This window comes from Melospiza georgiana, chromosome 3 (genome assembly GCF_028018845.1).
Source record: "Melospiza georgiana isolate bMelGeo1 chromosome 3, bMelGeo1.pri, whole genome shotgun sequence".
Classification (NCBI taxonomy): domain Eukaryota; kingdom Metazoa; phylum Chordata; class Aves; order Passeriformes; family Passerellidae; genus Melospiza; species Melospiza georgiana.
The window spans coordinates 2,122,104-2,141,083 of NC_080432.1; the positions used below are offsets into that span (position 1 = coordinate 2,122,104).

An 18,980-nucleotide genomic window follows, 5' to 3' on the forward strand; every position below is an offset into this window, starting at 1 on the left:
AGGTTGTGATGTTAATTTGCTGTCAGCGCCTTTTTCAGGCACCCTGGCACTCGTGAGCCCACCTTTGCCCAGGCCACAGGGTGTGTTTCTATTGGTGAAGCTGCTTCAGTTATTCCCTCAGCTCTTCGGACACACTGAAATACCTTTGGTATAAATTTCCATTTTGCATCCTGAAGCTGCTGTGTAATTAAATAGAAACTGCTGTTTCCTACTTTGTGACAGCTCAGGTGGCAGCACAACCTACATGAATCCCAGCTGGGGCACAGCTCACCCTGTCTGTGTGATCCTTTTCCTCTTGGTGAAGACAGGACAGATTTTCCTAAGTGCCTATCAGCTCCTTGATTTCCTTCTGCCTTGGAGGTTGGGAAATAGGAATTCTAGATACTTTGTGTATCTTTAGGGTGTCTTTGATAATACTTTATATCTTTTTTCAGTTTGAATGGTTTTGATTGGTTTCATCACCTGTCTTTTTTTTTTTTTTTCACGAGCAGGAGTGAGAGGATGGGCCTGACTTTTAACCCTCTGGGAAACACAGTGTTTATTGTCCTTAGGGGCTACACTAAGCATGAGACCCGCTCCCATCCCAATAGAAGAGCCAGAATGGAGACAGACGCCTCCCCCAGTCACAGCTACCTCTGGGACCTTCAGACTACGGCGAGGCAGTCGGTTCACGTGGAGAAAGGAGTGCCTGGCTGTTATGGAGAGGTATGTGCTGGCTCTCTGAGGGGGTTTGGAGATGGGACTCCTAAAGCCAAGTTCTGAAGGGCTTTTCCCTGCTCTGGTGAATGCCAGCAGTTGTTTTCATGGATGTGTTGTAGCCTCCTGCAAGCCTGTAAGAATTGGATTTGTGGTGGTGGAGTGGGAGGAGCTGTTTTGCCTCTTGTGTTGTTTAAAAAATTGTAACACTGCTCTGGACAGGAGCTCTTTATTTTTGTGTACATCATGTCCTTAGCTCAGTCTGAGCTTGTTGGTGTTCAGCTCTTTGCTTTTGTAGAAACTTTTCCACTTATCCTGATCCAGGCTCTCTTGAGAGAGTCTTGCAAGCTCTTTCCATTCTGCATTTCTCCTTTCCACTTTCCTGACTTGTGTCCCTGATGCCTTGTGGTGGTTTAAAGCGGCTGTAATTGTTTGGGATGCAGAACTTTGCCTCACAAGCAGTAAATTCCTGGTCCAAAAAGGCTCTTAGAACCCTCTTACAGGAGCTGGGAGCAGCACAGAGCAAAGTGGATCTTTCAAATCCATATGCAGAGTGGCAGGTGACCATTAGAGCTCCCAGCTCTCCTCTCTGAGCCTGGGCATGCTTTGCCTTTCCCTCTCCTTACAGGAATGTCTCTTTTGTGGATAATGCTGTACAGTAGAGAAGGGCTGGGGAATTTGAGTGTAGTTTAGGGTTGAATGTTTATTTCTGTCCAGGGCTAAAAGGCTGGGAGGAGTTTTTCCCCTCTGAGAGCCTCCTTTCCATGGAAGGGCTGGATGACTGTGTATGTTACACTCCTCCTGGGTCTGCAACCCCAGTGAGATCTCAGCCAGCAGATTTGTAGAATGTGTTTTTACCATTTCTTAAATGCTTTCCTTTCCTCTTGCTTGCATGGGGGTCTTGGGAACTGATTAGGAGCAGGAAAGCATCATTTGCCTGAGCTGAGGCTGAACTGAGCTCCCTCAGGAACACAGGCTGGACACACTGCTGTGTCTTTGCAGGCCTGGAACCAGTAACTTAAATGTTTGTTTGCCTGTTCTGCCCTGGCACTGATATTTTATCTGGCATTGATATTTTTGGCTTTGCCTGGATGTTTCCCCAAAGGAAATAATGTAAATGTTTAAAATCTGTTCTGCTTTGTTAGACCCAGCTAAGGCAATGCCCTGTGATCTGATGGTGTGTTTTTCTAGTGTCCCCCTCCACAGAGGCAGAGCAAGGGGCAGCACAGGATCTTTAGCACTTTGAAATGCTTGTCTGACTGTCCTGATTGTGTGTGCAGAAGGACAGAACCACCACAGCTCTGTGTGCCTTCAGGGCAGCACCGTCTCCTGATCAGCCCTCTGTGTGTGAAATGCTCATTGGGAGTGGAATTGGAGCTCTTTGGGCATGGCTGGTTTTGGGCATGGCTGGTTTTATTCCTGGTTTCTGTCTGGTCCAAAGTGCAGTAACTGTTTTTATTTGCTGTTTGAACCCTGATTATGCCTCAGACTCCTTTGCTGGAGAAACTGCTGATAGAGAGCTGAGCAAGTCACCCTTTCCTCATCCACCTCTCTCCTCAAGCCAGGCTCTGCTGGGACACTCTAGAAATTAAAACTCTGGTGTTTTAGTGCATCTGTTAGAAATGTGTGAGATTTGGGTTTGGCTATTGAAAGAATCAAGTTGGTCTTGACACTGCAAATCATCCAGTTGTGAATGCAGATACATAATCACTCAATCAAATTTTGAAATGAAATTCTTCTTGGTGTTTTTCTCTATGTCTTGGTCTCTGTAAGGTCTTTGCTGCCAGGGTTTTCTCCTTATTCTGCTGCTGCCACATTGCCTTAATCCTGGCTTTTAATACTAATTTGCCAAGCAGGTCCCTGTGGGTGCTGGGTTTCACAGCCTTGTGTCGGGTACTGGGAAGCAAAGCTGAGGAGTTTTACTCGAGGCAAGAACACAGTAAAAGTGTTGTGTGGCAGTAAAGCTACACCATAAAGCAATGGGGATATGGTTGTTTAACTGTTGTGCTTTAATGGGCCTCGTTGAGCTGTAAGGATGAGCTGTTTTATGTGACAAATTTTGAAAGAGTGGGAGAAAAACGCTCTTTTGGGAGCCCTTGGAAAAGAAAATCACTAATTTCACTTACAGGGCACTGGAGTTTTCCAGGCTTGGCCATGATATGACTCATAACAGCAGCAGGATGAAGGTAACCAGACCCCTCTGGCCCGAGCAGATGAGGTTTCCCTGGTGCCCCAGGATCAGGAATGAGCATTTGGCCACTGAAATGGTGTTTGGCATTGCCTGTGGGCAGGTGCCATTTGTCTGGTAATTTGCATTTTCCTCTGCAGGATTAAGTTTTGACTCTAAGTGGAGGCATCTCAGTTTAATGGACTGTTTTCCCTAATGAAATTCAACTTTCAGTGCACTGAGTTTGTGTGTCCTGCAGCTTCTGGCTCTGATGTTGGTGCACACAAGGATTTGGGCACCTGGTTTGGAGCTGCTGCTCTGGGAGCCTCAGGAAAGTGCTCATTCATTTGGGCTGATACCTGTCCAGGAAGGAGAAACAGAGATCCAGGAGACAATTCCATCCCACTAATGCGCTCAGAGGAGGGCTCTGTGCTCTCTGTCCTCCCTGGCTGCCTCCTGCAATTAGAACTAACTTTGGTGGCTTAGTTTAATGCCTGAAGATAAGAGGGTGGAATCCAGACCTGAGTGGAATCTCTGGAAAACTCCTCCTTCCCTCTGAAATGCTTCTGTGATGCTGTGTAAATATTCTTTGGCTGAGGATGGGAGTGTTGACCTGCTCCATCACTTAATTGTGCCCCCTGCTTTTGCTTTTGTCTTGGATTCAGTAGGTAAAAATCATAGTTGCTAGGAGTTCATGTGTCAAACCAGCTGAGAGCACTTCAAGGGAAGAATCTGAAAGTGATTGCAAAATTTTGAGGGATTTCTTTCTTAGGACCAAGCACCAGTCAGGATTTGATCCATGAACTGATGAGAAGGGTCAGGGTTGAAGGGGCAGTTTCTCTTTTTTAAAAAAATATTTAACTCAACAAAAAAAAAAATTCCAGTTCAATTAATTATTATATTGGTGCCAACCTGATAGAATGAGGATTAGAGTTAGGGCCATATCCTGAAATGTCTGATGTACCTGAGGGTCTGAGTACAGGGTATGTGTATTAAATGAACTAATTGGTTTATACTGGACTTCCAGGATGCTGCTTGTGGTTTCTCTAATTCAATTCTCCAGCCTTTACTGCTTTTTTGGAATCCTCCCAGGGTAGTTTATTAATCCCTGCTCTGAGATTTTTTTGGACAATAGATTCGGGTCTCTTTATCCCTTTACTTTTTATTTTTCTGTAGATATCTCCCTGAATATTTATGTTCTGAAGGTTAAGAGGAGCAGTGGTTCCAGAAAGTAAAGTTCTATATTTAACTGCAGACTAGGTGTGGTTCAGACAACTGCAGTGCTACTGATGCCAACCTTGACCTGTTCTCTTCTGGAGCCTCCTGCTCGTGGAATATGCTGAGTTTTGAGTGTGTCGAGGTTGTTGTGTGGCTTTGCCCTCCTTTGGGAGCTCAGCTAAGACTGCAGGAGTCCTTTCTGTGCAAACCTGAGGTTGAACTTGAAAGCCTCTTTCTGGTTCACTTTCGTGTTCTTTTTTTGTTACGTCTTGTCCCACAGATAATGTTGTGTTGTTTTTTTTTTTTATTTTCTCTGCTTTGCTTCTTCTTTTCAACTCTTCTCATTAGAAGTATGAAATTGAAAATTTCCCTTAGGGCTTTCTCTTTTTTTAATGAAGCTGTGTTGTCGTGTCAGTCTATTTTTTTTATTATTATTATTTTTTCCCCCAGTGATTTATGCTTCTAATCATATGTTGGAGTAGAGGTTTATCTTCTTTTTCAGGCAAAAAAATAACTAAGATTGGCAGCAGAATCAGTGATTTTATACCCATTTTAAGGCACTTTTCATGAGGGCTGTTAAAGACTGGGGGGGGGGAGTTTAGTGGTTTTTTTAAGTATATGCTTTATCAAAAGATTAAATTAAAATAACTGTAAATTCTGCCCTAAACAAAAATGAATAATTCATCAGTTGAACGCATTTCAGTTTGTCTAGGGAGCAGGGACTTTGCTTTCTGGTTGAGGGTTATTTGGTTTGATTTTATGGCTCTGGATTTTTATTTTAACACTTGTCTGTGCTTCTGAAGCTTCATTTGTAAAGGTGCATTCAGATTAAATAAGACTGAGTTGTTATAGATCCCCATCATCCCCATTTCATAGGTGGCAAAACAGAGTCAGGTGTTTTCACTTGGCTTTATTCAGAAGAGAAATGGGTGTAGATTTCCTAAGATAGGGGGGTACAGTTTCGTGCTGCAGCTGAGCTGAATTAACATTTTGTCACCAGCTCATCCTTAGGTGTTACCCTGCCTCGCCACCCTTCTCAATTCCTCCTCCTCAGTTTCCCTGCTCCTGCCGCCCTGGCCTGTGCCAGAGATGTTTCTTGTCTGATGGAAATAGCAGCCAATTCAGCCTGCTTCAGGAAAAATAAATCCTTTTTATTTCCCCCTGCGTTTTCCTGAATTGTTTTGGCTTGCTGTGCTGGGGCAAAGGACAGGAATGCACAACTGGGAGCATCAGGAAGGGCAAGTTTAACAAAAAGATGGTGATTCCATCAGTTTGGAGTTGTTTGATCTGCTTGTTTTTGTTCTGATTTTGTTTGGTTTGTGTTGGGTGAGTTCCTTGTTGCTTTACAGGCATGGTTGTACTGGAAGAGGGGTCCTTTGATTTTTCCAAGGTACAGGAAATCCATAAGGATTAGAGGGATGGAGCACCTTTCCTCTGAGAGAATTAGGGCTTTCCAGCCTGGAGGAGAATCTAGGCAAAGCTTGGAACACCTAAAGGGGCTCCAGGGGAGCTGGAGAGGGACTGGGGACAAGGCATGGAGGGACAGGACACAGGGAATGGCTTCCCAGTGCCAGATTGCAGGGATGGATGGGATATTGGGAAGGAATTCTTGGCTGTGAGGGTGACGAGGCCCTGGCAGAGGTTGCCCAGAGAAGCTGGAAAGTGTCCAAGGCCAGGCCAGACAGGGCTTGGAGCACCCTGGGATAGTGGAAGGTGTCAGAATTGTAACAAGATGAAATTTCAGGTCCCTTTCCAAGTCAAACCATTCTGTAACTCCATGATTACTGTGGCATCACTGCCCAGCTCCGTCTGATTTAACCATTTGTGGTTTTATTTCCCTTCCAAAGCTGAGGAAGGTCATCTCCGTGCCAAAACCAGTCACTGCTGCATTCCCATCACCGTGCTGGGAAATCCAGCCTCATTTCCCTCCTGGAAGAGGCACATCCCACCCTGATCTTTAGGCAGGATAGGGTGGACAGGGCTGGACAGGGCTTGGAGCAACCTGGGATAGTGGAAGTTGTCAGAATTGTAACAAGATGATATTTCAGGTCCCTTTCCAAGTCTAACCATTCTGTAATTCTGTGATTACTGGGGCACCACTGCCCATCTTTGTCTGATTTAACCATTTGTGGTTTTGTTTCCCTTCCAAAGCTGAGGAAGGTCATCCCCATGCCGAGACCAGTCACTGCTGCATTCCCATCACCGTGCTGGGAGATTCAGCCTCGATTCCCCTCCTGGAAGAGGCACATCCCACCCTGATCCTGAGGCAGTGCCCTGGGCATGGTCCTGGCCCCCAGTGAGATGAGGCCTGACGTGCCTTATTAGAAATCCTTCCGACTGTGAAAGCGCTTTTACTGCAGCTCTCCTGAGCGCCGGGGCTTCCACGGCTTCCCTGGGGACCACGAGAGCTCTATTAGCTCCTGAAATTCAGTTAGGAAATTTTCTTAGTTAATTTCATCCCATTACTCTTAGTTATGTCTTCCAGCAGAACCTTAATACCGGCCCCATAGGGGATCTAAGTTTCCTGTGCAAGGCTTTGGAGGAGATTTAAGTTTGGGATTCATTGCGTTTCTCCCTTTCCAAGCTGACAGCAGAGCAGGAAGTAATGTCCTTTGGCCCCTTCCATTAGGCTGCTACATTGTTAGAAACAGAACAGCAGCTTCTCATCAATATAACCATGGCCACGGGTTGGCTCGGGAATGCTGCTCGTCTTTCCTGGGTTTGCTGGGAGGTCAGGAGTGCTGGGAATTATCTCTGCTGTCCCTGTGACCCTCAGGTGTCCTTGAACCTTTTGGTGACGGGTTGTTCTGAGCTGTAAAATATCCACTACCAGCTTAGGAGATGAGTCAAGCCAAGGGAAAAGTGCCAAAAGCCTCTAATTCTTGCGTTACCGAGGACTATTGGCATTAGGAAAAACTTCCTGGCTTCAGGAATGGCACAGCACTAAGCAGGTTATCTACAGCAGCTACAGAACATTTCTCAGCAGCAAATCAGCTGAAATCTGTCAGGATGGCTCTGAGATACTTGATCTTAATGCAGAGAGAAACATCAGGTGATTTCTTTATATTTTTTCCAGCTCTTTCAATCCTGTCATAAGGTGTTTGTTAGTCAGCAACTTCCAGGGGGAGATTCAACTTCATTAAATCCTTTGAGATGCAGGGAATGGGGTTTTTTTTTAGGATCTTTGCTGTTTGTGCTCCTGAAATGCTTCGAGATCTGAGAGAAGGCACTTTGCAAAGGCACCCAGCAAAGTTCACCATTCAGACACAGGCAGGATCATGTGGCTGTGTGAAGGTTCAAGTGGTTTGGCTCAGGGTCATTGCTCTGTGTCTTCATAAAATGCAAGAGCAGCCATTTTCTGCTTGGCACACAGGATCTGCCTTATTTTGCATTAGATCAAGCTCTGTTCCCTCTCAGACATGCATAATATACAAGCTTCCTATTCTAATCAGCTGTAAGCAAATCCCAGTTGTTTGGCAGATTGCAGGCAGTAAAATAGAATGTAAGGATGTCTGTCCAAAGCCTCACCAGAATCTGGTTTCTTCAAGGATCCAGCACCTAATGAGTTATTTTGCTTTCTAGAGAGCTCAGGTGCTTTTTGTATCCCTGTGTTCTCTCTCTCTCTCTCTCTCTTTTTAAAAATAATAAAAGATGATCTGTGGGAGGGGCAGCTCCTTGCAGCAGACCTCAGATAAAATCCTTGTGTCTGCCAAGGTCAGAATAACTGAAATCAACATTTAGAAAATGCAACTTTGTCAGTGTGGTCTGTAACAGCTCTGGCTGGTGCTGCAAACCCACATTTTAGAAATGAGAATTCTCCTCTAGTCCAGATACTCTGCTGCAGTTGAGATCCTCAGTGTTCTGTCCCCCTGCTCATGAAGGTGACAAGCAGGATCTCATCCCAGCTGATGATGGTTGTGGTGTTTATCATTTTTTCTACCTCTGCTCTCCATCCTGTGCCTGGCTCACACCTGGCCAGCAGCCATGTGGCTGTGGACAAAAGCTCTTATCTCCTATCCTGTATTTTTAATCCTGTTATTGCAGCTCTGGGCGTTCTTATTATTCACATAAATATGTAATTCCTTCTAAATCCTGCTAAGGTCTTCAGGGTACTTCTGGAGAACTAATTATACCTAGTTTCATTTTAAATGCTAAAATGTGTTTAAAAAGTCAAAGGTCCCTTTGGCATGAGTATCATGAGAAAGAATAAGGCAGAACATTGCATTTATCCAGGATCATTCTCTGTATGTTCTGCTATCAATGTGCTGCTCGTTTATCTCCTCTCTGAACTTAACAGTCACTCTCTTATCTCTTCCCAGACACCAAGGCTTCCCTTGCCTCTAATAATATTAATTGTCACTCTTCTCTGGACCTTTTCTATTCTTACATTCAATTTCTAATGACCTGGGGCAGGTGAGTGGGGACCCAAGCAGAGCTGATTTCCATATTTCCAGGGTAAATATTCCAGCTGAATCCAAGTCCTGTTGTTCTCTGACCTCCAGCCTAGCATCTGTTTTTTTTTTTTTTGTTGATCATTTTTGTGTATTGATTGAGAGTGTCTCATCTTGGAATATTCTTTCCTGAAAAACTACCACTGATTTAGACCTGGTCATGTACATGAAGAGTTAGAATTTGTTCTTTTCCACATGCAGAGCTTTGCTTAGTGCCAAGATAACAAATGAAGTTCAGTCGTGGGAGTGTTAATTGCTGTGAATTTCAAAAATACCAGCTTTATTTGTATCCAGTATAAATAATTCTCCTTGCAGAACTTTATTTACTGTAACTGTTAATGCCAGTTGTTCTAGGGCACAACTTGTGTGAGTCAAGGGCTTGTGCTGGGCTCATACACAGAACCTCTTGCTCTTTACAATCATGTTGAGACCTCTAGATGCTGGCTGCTGTAAGGACAGTGTGAAAACAGAGGTTTGGTGCTGTGATTTCTGTCTCTTGGAGATTGCTTGATTTGCTGCAGTCCTTCATGGTGTTGTTTTTCCTGTGATTATCCTGTTTAAAGGACACAGAAGGAATTGGGAACAAAAAGCTTGTATTAGTCAGCTAAATTGTTCTTTTCTCAGATATTCTAACGTGGATTCAGGAGGCAGGGAAAGCCATGACAAACTTGTCACACAAACTGTGTGAAGTGGCCCCTGGCAAGTTCAGGCTGTATTTTATGTGGTTGTTCATAATTTTTGGGCTGTCTAGAACAGCTCCAAGCTGAGGGAAGAGTTTCCCCTCCCAGCAGGTTCATCCAATGTGTAATATTACCCCTGGGACAAACCCCCTGAAGTGAATTGTCAGGATCCAGGACATTCCTCTAACTACCCTGAGTGATTTGAAACCCTAGCAAAGAACTCAAAGACCTTAGCACAAAGTCAAAAACACCTGTGCCTTTGATTTTGGTCCATAGAAAAAATTACCAACTTTGTGTGAAAATTTACAAGCCACAAAAATTTCAGTAAAGTAATAGTTAATTGGTCACAAAGTGAAAAAGCAAAATTTTAAAGTTTTCGAATGGAAGTTCAGAAAACAAAATAAAAGAATGTGAGCGTGTCCTGTTCTTCTTCTCCATCTTCTTGTCCTCCATCTTCTACTAAGATGGTGACACTTTTTAATTAGCTGAAAGTAAAGACAAACTGTCTACCATAAGTAATAAGTATTGGAAAATTATTATAAATAAAGTGCACATAATTCATAGTATAAAAAGTTAACACCACCCCAAGGGCAGTGGCTGTGCCACACCCAACCTGCTAAACAAATCTCAACAAGTCAAAGAAAGATTGTAATAAATAAGAAAAAATAAACAACCCTGAAAAGCAAAACCAACAAATCTTGGCTTCTTCAGTCCCAAAGCTGAAAAAAAACCCCACTTTCTAATACCTTGGGGGGTCATCTCAACCACAAAAACCCAAAAGTGAATGACAGAATTCACTTCCTGAATGGTCTGGGGAGTGTTCAGAAGGAATTCAGGACCAGGCTGGCACCTTGTCACTCTGCTTTGCTGCAGCCAGGGCTTTGCTGCTCCTCCTGTCAGCAGGGAGGATCCAGGAGCACCGCCCAGCCCAGACTGGGTTTATAATTTTAATTTAATTTAGATTTAATCCCAGACAATAGGATTTTCCCATTCCTGCTTTCCAGAGCTGTGCAGAACCTTCCTGCTGACTCTCACTGCAGCTCAGCTCTGAGCAGAGTCCAGCCCTACCTCACTCAGCCAGAGGAAATTCCCTGCCATGGACTAACAGATGGGAGGTCTTTACACCAGTAATAAAGAGAGTCATTGAGTCATTACCAGCAGAAGTGAGGGAGGAAAATTCCAAAGTCAGACTCTTAAGTTGTTGCATCATGTATTTATGGGCTCTTGGTCAGACTGTGGAGCACTTTGAAAATGTTTAAATGGAGCACCTGAAAAAATGTTCTCTCAGAGAACCGTATGGGCTTTAGCCACAAAAGTCATTACCACATCCTGGATTATTTTTTTTTATTCTTTTGGGTGGTTTTTTTTTTTGTTTTTTTTGTTTTTTTTTTTTTTTTTGATCCAGGATAACCCAGCTTTCTTATTTGTTTGATTTTCCTTTGGAACACACATAAGTTTTAATTCATTTTGAATGCTTTGCTGTGTGTGAGGAACTCTGTCAGCCACATAGAAGTGTCTTTTATAAAGCTTTTCTCTCTGGATAGGGAATAGCAGCATCCCCATCTGTGTCAGGCTTGGCCTTTTTGGTGCTTTTGTTGCATTGTATCTTTTGGTCACAGTGACTTCACAAGAGCTGATCTTCCCAGCTGATGATCTTTTTGTGCCTGTGAAGTTGTTGTTCCCAAAGTGGGTGACCTTGGCTGCTGCACTGTTAAATTTCTGTTTGGTTCTTGCCCTTGGGATTCTCTATTACTTTTTATGGTGCTTCAATTCAGTGTATTGATGTGGCTTCTGACTTGGGTCTCAGCAGATTCATCACCATGTGCAGACTTCCTGTCAGGATCATTAATTGGTTTTGGTTTTGAGATGCTCCAAAGATGATACTTGAGGAGTATCCCTGATTGTTGGCTTCAATACCATTAATTTATTTTTTCAGCCTCTTCTTAGTTAGATATTTCCTTTCTACCCTATTTCGTAATCATAATGAGATATTATAAAAATATGAAATAAGAATTCTTATAGTAATTATAATCTTTGTCTTTTCCAAAATCATGAATAATTTCCCATTTGTCACTTTATCAAATACTTTACTAAAAGTCCAAAAATGCTAAAAATAATTAGTTTCTGGTCAACAATTCCTCAGTTGTCTTTGGAGCTTTACTACCAGCACTGCTTAAAGGATTGTCCCCAGGAAATTCTGCTGATCTGAGTGAGGGTGACAGTGACATTTAAGAGGAAGCACATGGCAAAAACCTTGGCCCAGGGCAAGGAGCACAAATCTTGGAGTGAAGAGCTGTGGATTGATTTAATCTGGTTTCTTGGCTCTGTGTCTTTTAACTTTGCTTCTCTTCTACCTGTAAATTCTTGTAATAATATTAAAGAGTAAGGTGAAAAAAGACAATTTCAGAATACTTCTAAAGGATTTGGTGATCTGGGTATAAAAAGTGCTCTTGAAATATGAAACATGATGGATGTTGGTAAATGAAATAATCTTTTGAGTCTTTAGTGCTTATTATTTACAAGATAATTATTCACTATCCTGTAGGCAAAAAAAAAAAAAAGAAAATAGTAAAAAATGTTGGATAATAAACGCAGCTCTTTCCCTCTGGATGGTGAATGGTCAGTGAACAATCTTTAGCAAATAAAGAAAAAGATGTTGCTGCTGCCAGGTTTGAGAAATATTCTTTAAAGACCCCAGAGTTTCCTGATGGCTTAAAATGTCCCTTAAATCTCCTTTTTGCTGTGTTGTCTATGAAGAACCTCCTGAAGTTTGTCTTGGCACTGTAGCAGTTTAATCCTCTGGCAATACTGTGTTCATTCATTATTTCTCATTTTCCTTTGCTTCTGTCCATCTCTTGTGTTGTATTTAGGTGCAAGGTACAGAACAGATTGATATTTAAAAATTAAATATATTTTCTGCTACTTGGCTGTACAACACTTAATGGGATAACAGTTTTGGCCCAGATCTTGGAGATACTGGGTGTGAGGAAAACTATATGTATAGAAGCCAAAGTCAGATTTTATTTTGACTTTAGGTGCTGGATATCCAGGTGTAGGATAACTTTAGGTGGAATTGGTCTTGTCTGTGGAGTCCTGTAGGATCCTTTCATTTAGCTGAATAAATGTTCATTTTCTGAAAATGCAGCAGCAGCTGGAGGCTCTGCTGAGCTGAACCAAGTGTGGTCTGAAACTGAGAATAAAAACTTGCGGATTTTTGAGGGAAAATGCTGGTGGTGATGTTGGGAGCTGTCAGTTTATACTAAGATTAACCCCAAATTCCATTATTAGTATTTTGCCTCTCCTGGAGGCTTGGGACAAAGGGAGGCTCCAAGATTCCCATCCAGAAGAGCTAAAGTGAGGAGAACCTGAGGGACCTTGGTGCTCACACTGACATTGTTTACACACATCCAGTGTGGTTGGTGGTGTTCACAGGGGTCCCAGGAGGAGAGAAGAGATGAGAATGTTGACTTCATGTTTAGAAGGCTGATTTATTATTTTATGATATATATTATATTAAAACTATACTAAATAATAGGAGAAAGGATTTCATCAGAAGGCTGGCAACCAAGAAGAAGAAGAAAAATGATAACAAAAGCTCGTGTCTGACTGAGAGTCTGAGACAGCTGGGCTGTGATTGGCCATTAATTAGAAACAACCACATGAAACCAATCACAGATGCACCTGTTGCATTCCACAGCAGCAGATAATCATTGTTTGCATTTTGTTCCTGAGGCCTCCCAGCTTCTCAGGAGAAAAAATCCTAAGGAAAGGATTTTTCATAAAAGATGTCTGCGACACATCCAGGGCTGAGCGTCCCACTAAAGCAGAGTTTTGAGGCAGGGATAGGCTGTTCTAGGAATACCCAACCAGATGAGCTGAAAACTGAGCTCTGGCTCTGCTGAGTGGAATATTTTGTTCCAGAGAGCAAAGAAAGATGTGTCTGAGTAATGTAAAAACTCAAGTTTTGCTATTTATTTATGTTGCCATATAAAGCCTTGGAATCCTTGTTGTCCTGTGAGTGGTGTGTGTAAAACCCTCAGTGCTGATTAGAGTTTGTCTGGTTGGAATTGTGGGTCAGCAGCAGCAGGACAGCCCTTCCCAGTGGGTGGGCCAGGAATGATTCCTGCAGGAACTCATCCCTCCTTGGAGATGTTCCACCCATGGGCTTGACCCTTTGCTTGTGAGGACCAGATAATCCAAAATACAACTGAAATAAATAACTCTTGCCCTGTAGCACGTTAAAATTGAAGATGAGATGTTTGTTTTACAGTTGTTTGCAGAAAGGTTTTGTTTATCACTCACAAAGTCCAGCGGATTTAATGCACATAAATATCCCTGCAGCATGGAGGTCTCCATTTAAATATTTCTGGTAAATAAAAGAGAACAAGAGATCCTGTTATTCATGCTTAGATGCCTTGTTAGGAAGAGCTTTGAAGATGCTGTTTGCTCACACAAACCAGCAGGACAATTCTCACTTTATCTTACTTCGATGTTTTGGTTACTTGCTGGCTTCAGAAAATGCCCTTTTATTTTATGAACAATTCAGTGAACTGTGTTGGCTTTGAGAGTCTGATGGTGCCAGTAAGTTTAAGGATAAATTTAAGGATATTCAAAATCTCAGCTGTCAGTGTCTTCAGAAATGTCCACTTTTATTTTATGAACAATTCAGTGAACTCTGTTGACTTTGAGAGTCTGATGGTACCAATAAGTTTAAGGATATTCAAAATCTCAGCTGTCAGTGTCTTCAAGGTGCCTTAAGCAAAAAGTACCTGTGTGTTTCAAATTGCTGCAAACTCCAAATATTGCCATTCAGGAGAGGCCTGTTGTGTAATTTCAGAAATGCTCTTATCACCAAATCCAATTAGAAGGAAGAGTAAATCGCCACCTCGGATGTCTTAACTATTCTTTTTTTTAATTGTTAATTATCTCGACAGTAGGGTGCTAGAGATTAGGAGGCACAGATTATCTTTTGCAAGTACAAGGCTTTCAGAGCTATTATCAATTAATTCTGTTTCTAAACAAATTTTAGGATAATATGAATAGCTTGATAGGATTGTGGTCCTTGAGACCATTGTCAAAATTCTGAGAAAGTGATGTTGAAAGAATGAAAACCTCGTTGTTCTGTCAGCTTTGAAGGTCATCCAGCTTTACCCACTCCCGTGCAAGGTGTATTTTTGGCATTTTAATCTATGTGGCAGAGGAGATTCCTGCTAAGAAACATCAGTGAAATGCCTCTCTTGGAGTTTAGACAGCGACTTGTAAAGCCAGAATTGAGAGTCAGCTCTGTTGTGTGAGGGTTTTTAATGTGTGCTGACATGGCTCTGGAATTTATGTATGCAGGCACGTCCTGAGGTGTGAAATAATTTCAGTTTCTCTCTGTCTGGTGCTCTTAGTGATCTAGTGCTGGTGAGATCTCTCCTCTAGATTTGCACTTGCAATGAAAAGAAATCCAAGAATGAAACATTTCTTAGAGTGAGAGGCTTAAAAGCTGTGCTGTCCCTGGACAGAGTGTGGCCATACCTTGGGCCTGAAAGATCAGGTGGGGAATGAGAGAGATTTTTAAAAATGAGGGTTTTTACAGTTTGTTTCCAAAGGTGATATAAAGTTATGGTAGATTATACGTTGTATGAATCCCCAATTTTTTATGTTGGGACTGGATGTGTGTGCAGGTTGGACAGAAGATCTGGACTTAATTCTGGGCTTCCAGAATTGCTGAGAGACCTCTTGTCAATGCTATAAAAGAGGTCAAGGTACAATCCTGCAGTGGTTTCTCCATTCCTTTAAATCCATGGACCTGTGGAATCCATTGGCTAAATGATGCTGCTGTGGAAGAAACAGCAGAGAGCTGCAGCCATCGTGTTTGTCAGTGGATTTTTTTCTTAGATTTGTTTTGCTGCTTAGGTCAGGTTGAGCTGATGCCTGAACTGAAGTTCAACCAGAGAGCTGCACTTCCCATCCTTGCCTGGTTGTGTTTTGCAGTCCTGGGGGAAGTTCTCAGCTCCATCAGAGTTTATCTGTGGAGGGGATATCTTTGAGCTTTAATTTTGCTGTCAGAAATAAAAATGACTTTATATCATGGGTTTAGTTGACACCCATGTCGTTACTAAGGAATCAGTAGAAATATCAGGAGATAAAACTGGTGGTGTCATCTGCTGACCTCACTGAGAGTGGCATTAGTGATATTCTTGGCCAGTATTTACTGGGAAATAAACCAGTCATTACACTTTCTGATGAGATTATGCTCTGAATGTCACTCCTCTGACAGTCTGTCTCATGCCACGCTGAGATAAGATCTCAGGCACAGATGACAGACTAACTTCAGAAATATTTCCATTGATTTGACAGCCTGAATAATAGTTGTGCTACAAGCCACAAAGGCTGGAACAGTGACCTCTGGCTGCTGGGTGATACTGGGGTGATAAATGTACTAATGAGAGATAAATAGGTAACTGCATTGGAGTGTTTTCTGTACCTTGTCAGTGGAAAGCAGAGGAACTCATGGCAGGGAAACCAGATATGGAGCTGAAATTACAGGCATCTTATCAGAGCCAAAGGAGCAGCTTTCACCTCGTGTATTTTGAGACACCAGAGAATTTGGCAGGGAGCTCCATCCCTGGGGACAGCACAAGCTTCTGTTCATCCACAGGGGTGGGAGCTGGACAGTTCTGCTTTTCCATCCCTCTCTGGGCTGGTGGCCCAGCCTGTGGCTCTGGCTTTGCTTTCAGCATCCCTTGGGAGAGGATCTTTGGGAAGGAGCTGGGCCCAGCTGCCTTTTCAGCCGTGTCCTCCCGCCTCCCTTGGCTGCACAACCGCTGCTCTTGGCACGTGTGGGGAGCTGGACCAGGGAGGCAGCTGGGCACAAAGCATTCCTGCAGAAAGGGAATGAAGGAGAGCATGGGATCATTCCCTTTGCTCTGTGATTAAATTGCGTTAAGCTGGACTGCAGCCTGAGTTTTGGGGAAGATGAATCTCCCATTCCTGGAAGTGTCCAAGGCCAGGCTGGACAGGGCTTGGAGCAGCCTGGGGTAGTGGAAGGGGTCCCTGCCCATGGAAGGGGGAGGGAATTATAGAGGGTTTTCAAGGTCCTTCTAACCCAGACCCTTCTGTGACCTCTTTGATCTCCAGCAGAGCCCCACAAGAGCGCCAGGATATTTCACTTGCAGGTGAGGCTCCCACAGGGGTGGAAGGGGGAACCCAGGGATGCAAACACAAAGTGAGGGAGTGAGTTTGCAGCATGTCTGCTGTTCTTCAGTGAATATCCATCTGTGTATTCTTGCCTCCCATTAATTGCAAGGTCAGTTATCCTCAAGAGAGGGTGATGTGTGTCCCCATACCTGAGTGACCTCACCTGAGAGTGACTCAGCTGCAGCAGCACTGTCAGTTGTTACCTGCAACACCTTTGAGCCTCTCCACTCCCACACTTGGAAGTTTTAACCATGAGATCCTGCTGTAAACTATGCATTTCCTCAACTTGGGGTCTTCTGATCAGTTTTGGGGGGTTTTATCTCTTTCCTTATCTGGAAAAGCACCAGCTCCACCCATCCTTCCGTGGTTGTCATTTCAGACACTTCCCTGGCAGCTGCAAAGCTGATAGGAAGCAACGAAACTTCCACTGTGGTTTATCAGGAACACTACTGAGGCATTGCTTAATGCATCTGATATCTCAGCCTCGAGAACAGAAGGGAAAAAAAAAAAAAAAAAAGATTGGCAGCTATTGCAGGAATTCAGAGAGGGGCACCTTGGTAAAGAGTGGGGGGAGACTTCTCCTTCCATTACAGAGCCCTGGGCTGAGATGGATTCCCTCTCCATCATTGTCCTAAGCACATTATCCCTGAAAGAAAGAGGGTTTCTCTGAATCTGCAATTTTTCTAGGCTTCAGTGTTATTGAAATGAAACGGCTTCAAGGATATCTACATTCTTTACCATCATATGGATTCTCATCTCATGTAAATTATTTGGCCACTTTTCATTTTAATCCTCCACTGTCATTTTGTACAAAAGAGATCATTTGGTTTCTTCATGGAAGGTATTCAGCTGACAGCTACCCTTTGTCTAGAAAGCAGTGTGCCTTTGCAGGAGTTACTTGTGCCTGCTCCTTTTCTTTTTTTTTTCCTTCCTTTTAAGTTCATATGGCTTCATATTTTTCATCTGTAGCTTTCAAAAACTTTTCAGACTGTGAACAGGTTTGTGGTTGTGAAGGGAATTTCAGACATCTTGCATTCTTTCCCTGTGTACCTGGCTGATAAGAAACAGAACTAGAGGCAGAATAATTAATTTACTGCAAGAAGAACTGTAGTCCAAAAAAAAATCACAGTGTTTTCACAACTTCTACATGAGCAGACAAAACAGTCAGTGATAAAGTCTTGAATTTTTTTCCATGGCTTTCTTATCTTGAAAACTTAATTATTCTCATCTGCTTCTCAGGAATCATAGAATCATATAACCATAGAGTCATGAAGGGTGAAAAAGACCTTCAAGATCATCAAGTCCAGCCATCAGCCAGCATTTGTGCCTAAACCAGGTCCTCAAGTGCCACATGGTGGGAGGTTTAAAATGTTGTGCTTTGTCACAAGACCATGTTGGGATGGGGATGAAATGTGATGTGTTGGTAGAGTTTATGCACAGAAGATTTGGATGCTGAGGAGGAAAATCAGCAATTAGGGTTGGATATTTTGGGTTTCCTGGAGCTGTGAGACCTTTTCCTTTCAGGGTATGAGCTCTGATAAAGCAGCTTGCCACTAAAAGCACAATGTGGTCATGGAGAGGAATAGAATGGCCTCAAGAATGGCTTTAAGCTGAAGGAGAGTGGATTTAGGTTGGATTTTGGGGAGAAATTCTTTCCAAGGTGTAAGACTCTGGCACAGGTTGCCCAGAGAAGCTGTGGCTGCCCCTGGATCCTTGGACGTGTCCAAGATTGGGTTGGAGCAACCTGGGGTGGTGTCAGGTGTCCCTGCCCATGGCAGGATGTTGGAACTGAATTATCTTTAAGGTCCCTCCCACCCCACACCATTCTGGGATTGAGTGCTGAGGAGAAGATTCAGTTTTGGGGAGCACAAAGTTGAGGGCTGGCCAAGTTCATGAAGGTGTGGGAGGAGAAGTGCCATCATTAATGAGGAAAAGGAATAGTCCAGCAGGGGGAGGAGAGGCAGGTTCTAAAATTACTGTCAGATACAGAAACAAAGTTTTAACTGCTCCACTAGTTCCCCTTCCAGCTGGTACCCACTTGGCTTCGGGATCCCCACAAAAAGGACCAGGACAGCTGTGTGACAGCTCACTGAGATTTTTGATGCTTTTTCATAAATTGAGATTTAGGGTGAGAAGAATTTCACATTTTCTGGTGAGAATCAGTTTTCTTGTAGAAATTTTTAGACATTTTACATGAAAAGATCAGAAATTCCTGTTTGAATTTAAAGAAAATGTTTCAGACTGATGAGAAATATCAGGCAAATTAATTATTTATAACTTAGTTGTAAAATGTTTAGAGATAAGAATTACTACTTTAGCAGTTTCTGAATCACAGAAATGATTGGAATACACAAAACTCCCTCATTTGCTAGAAGAGATGTCTCATTCCTTGTCCAGTTCTGGAAGTTTGCTCCATCACAGGGAGATTTCCTGTTATCCCAGAGAAAGGTAAGCATGGGCTGAAGTTTTGTTGTTGGTAGAAAATATTTTTATTTGTTGGAGGCAGCAAAAGCCTGGCTGTGTCTTGGGAAAGGGACAGTGTTGAGTTAGGTGACAAGAAAAGGGTCACTGGTGGCTCTGGTG

General features: G+C 43.0%; 1 protein-coding gene across 8 annotated transcripts in view; it reads left to right on the forward strand.

The window, feature by feature from the left end:
* The window catches only part of HMBOX1 (homeobox containing 1), a 117,878-nt gene that overhangs the window by 80,959 nt on the left and 17,939 nt on the right, over nt 1–18,980 (forward strand). For all 8 annotated transcript variants that reach the window (XM_058019546.1, XM_058019551.1, XM_058019548.1 and 5 more), the window contains exon 6: nt 552–705. In XM_058019546.1, coding sequence (XP_057875529.1) covers nt 552–705 — 154 coding nt within the window. The remainder of the gene's footprint in view (nt 1–551; nt 706–18,980) is intronic.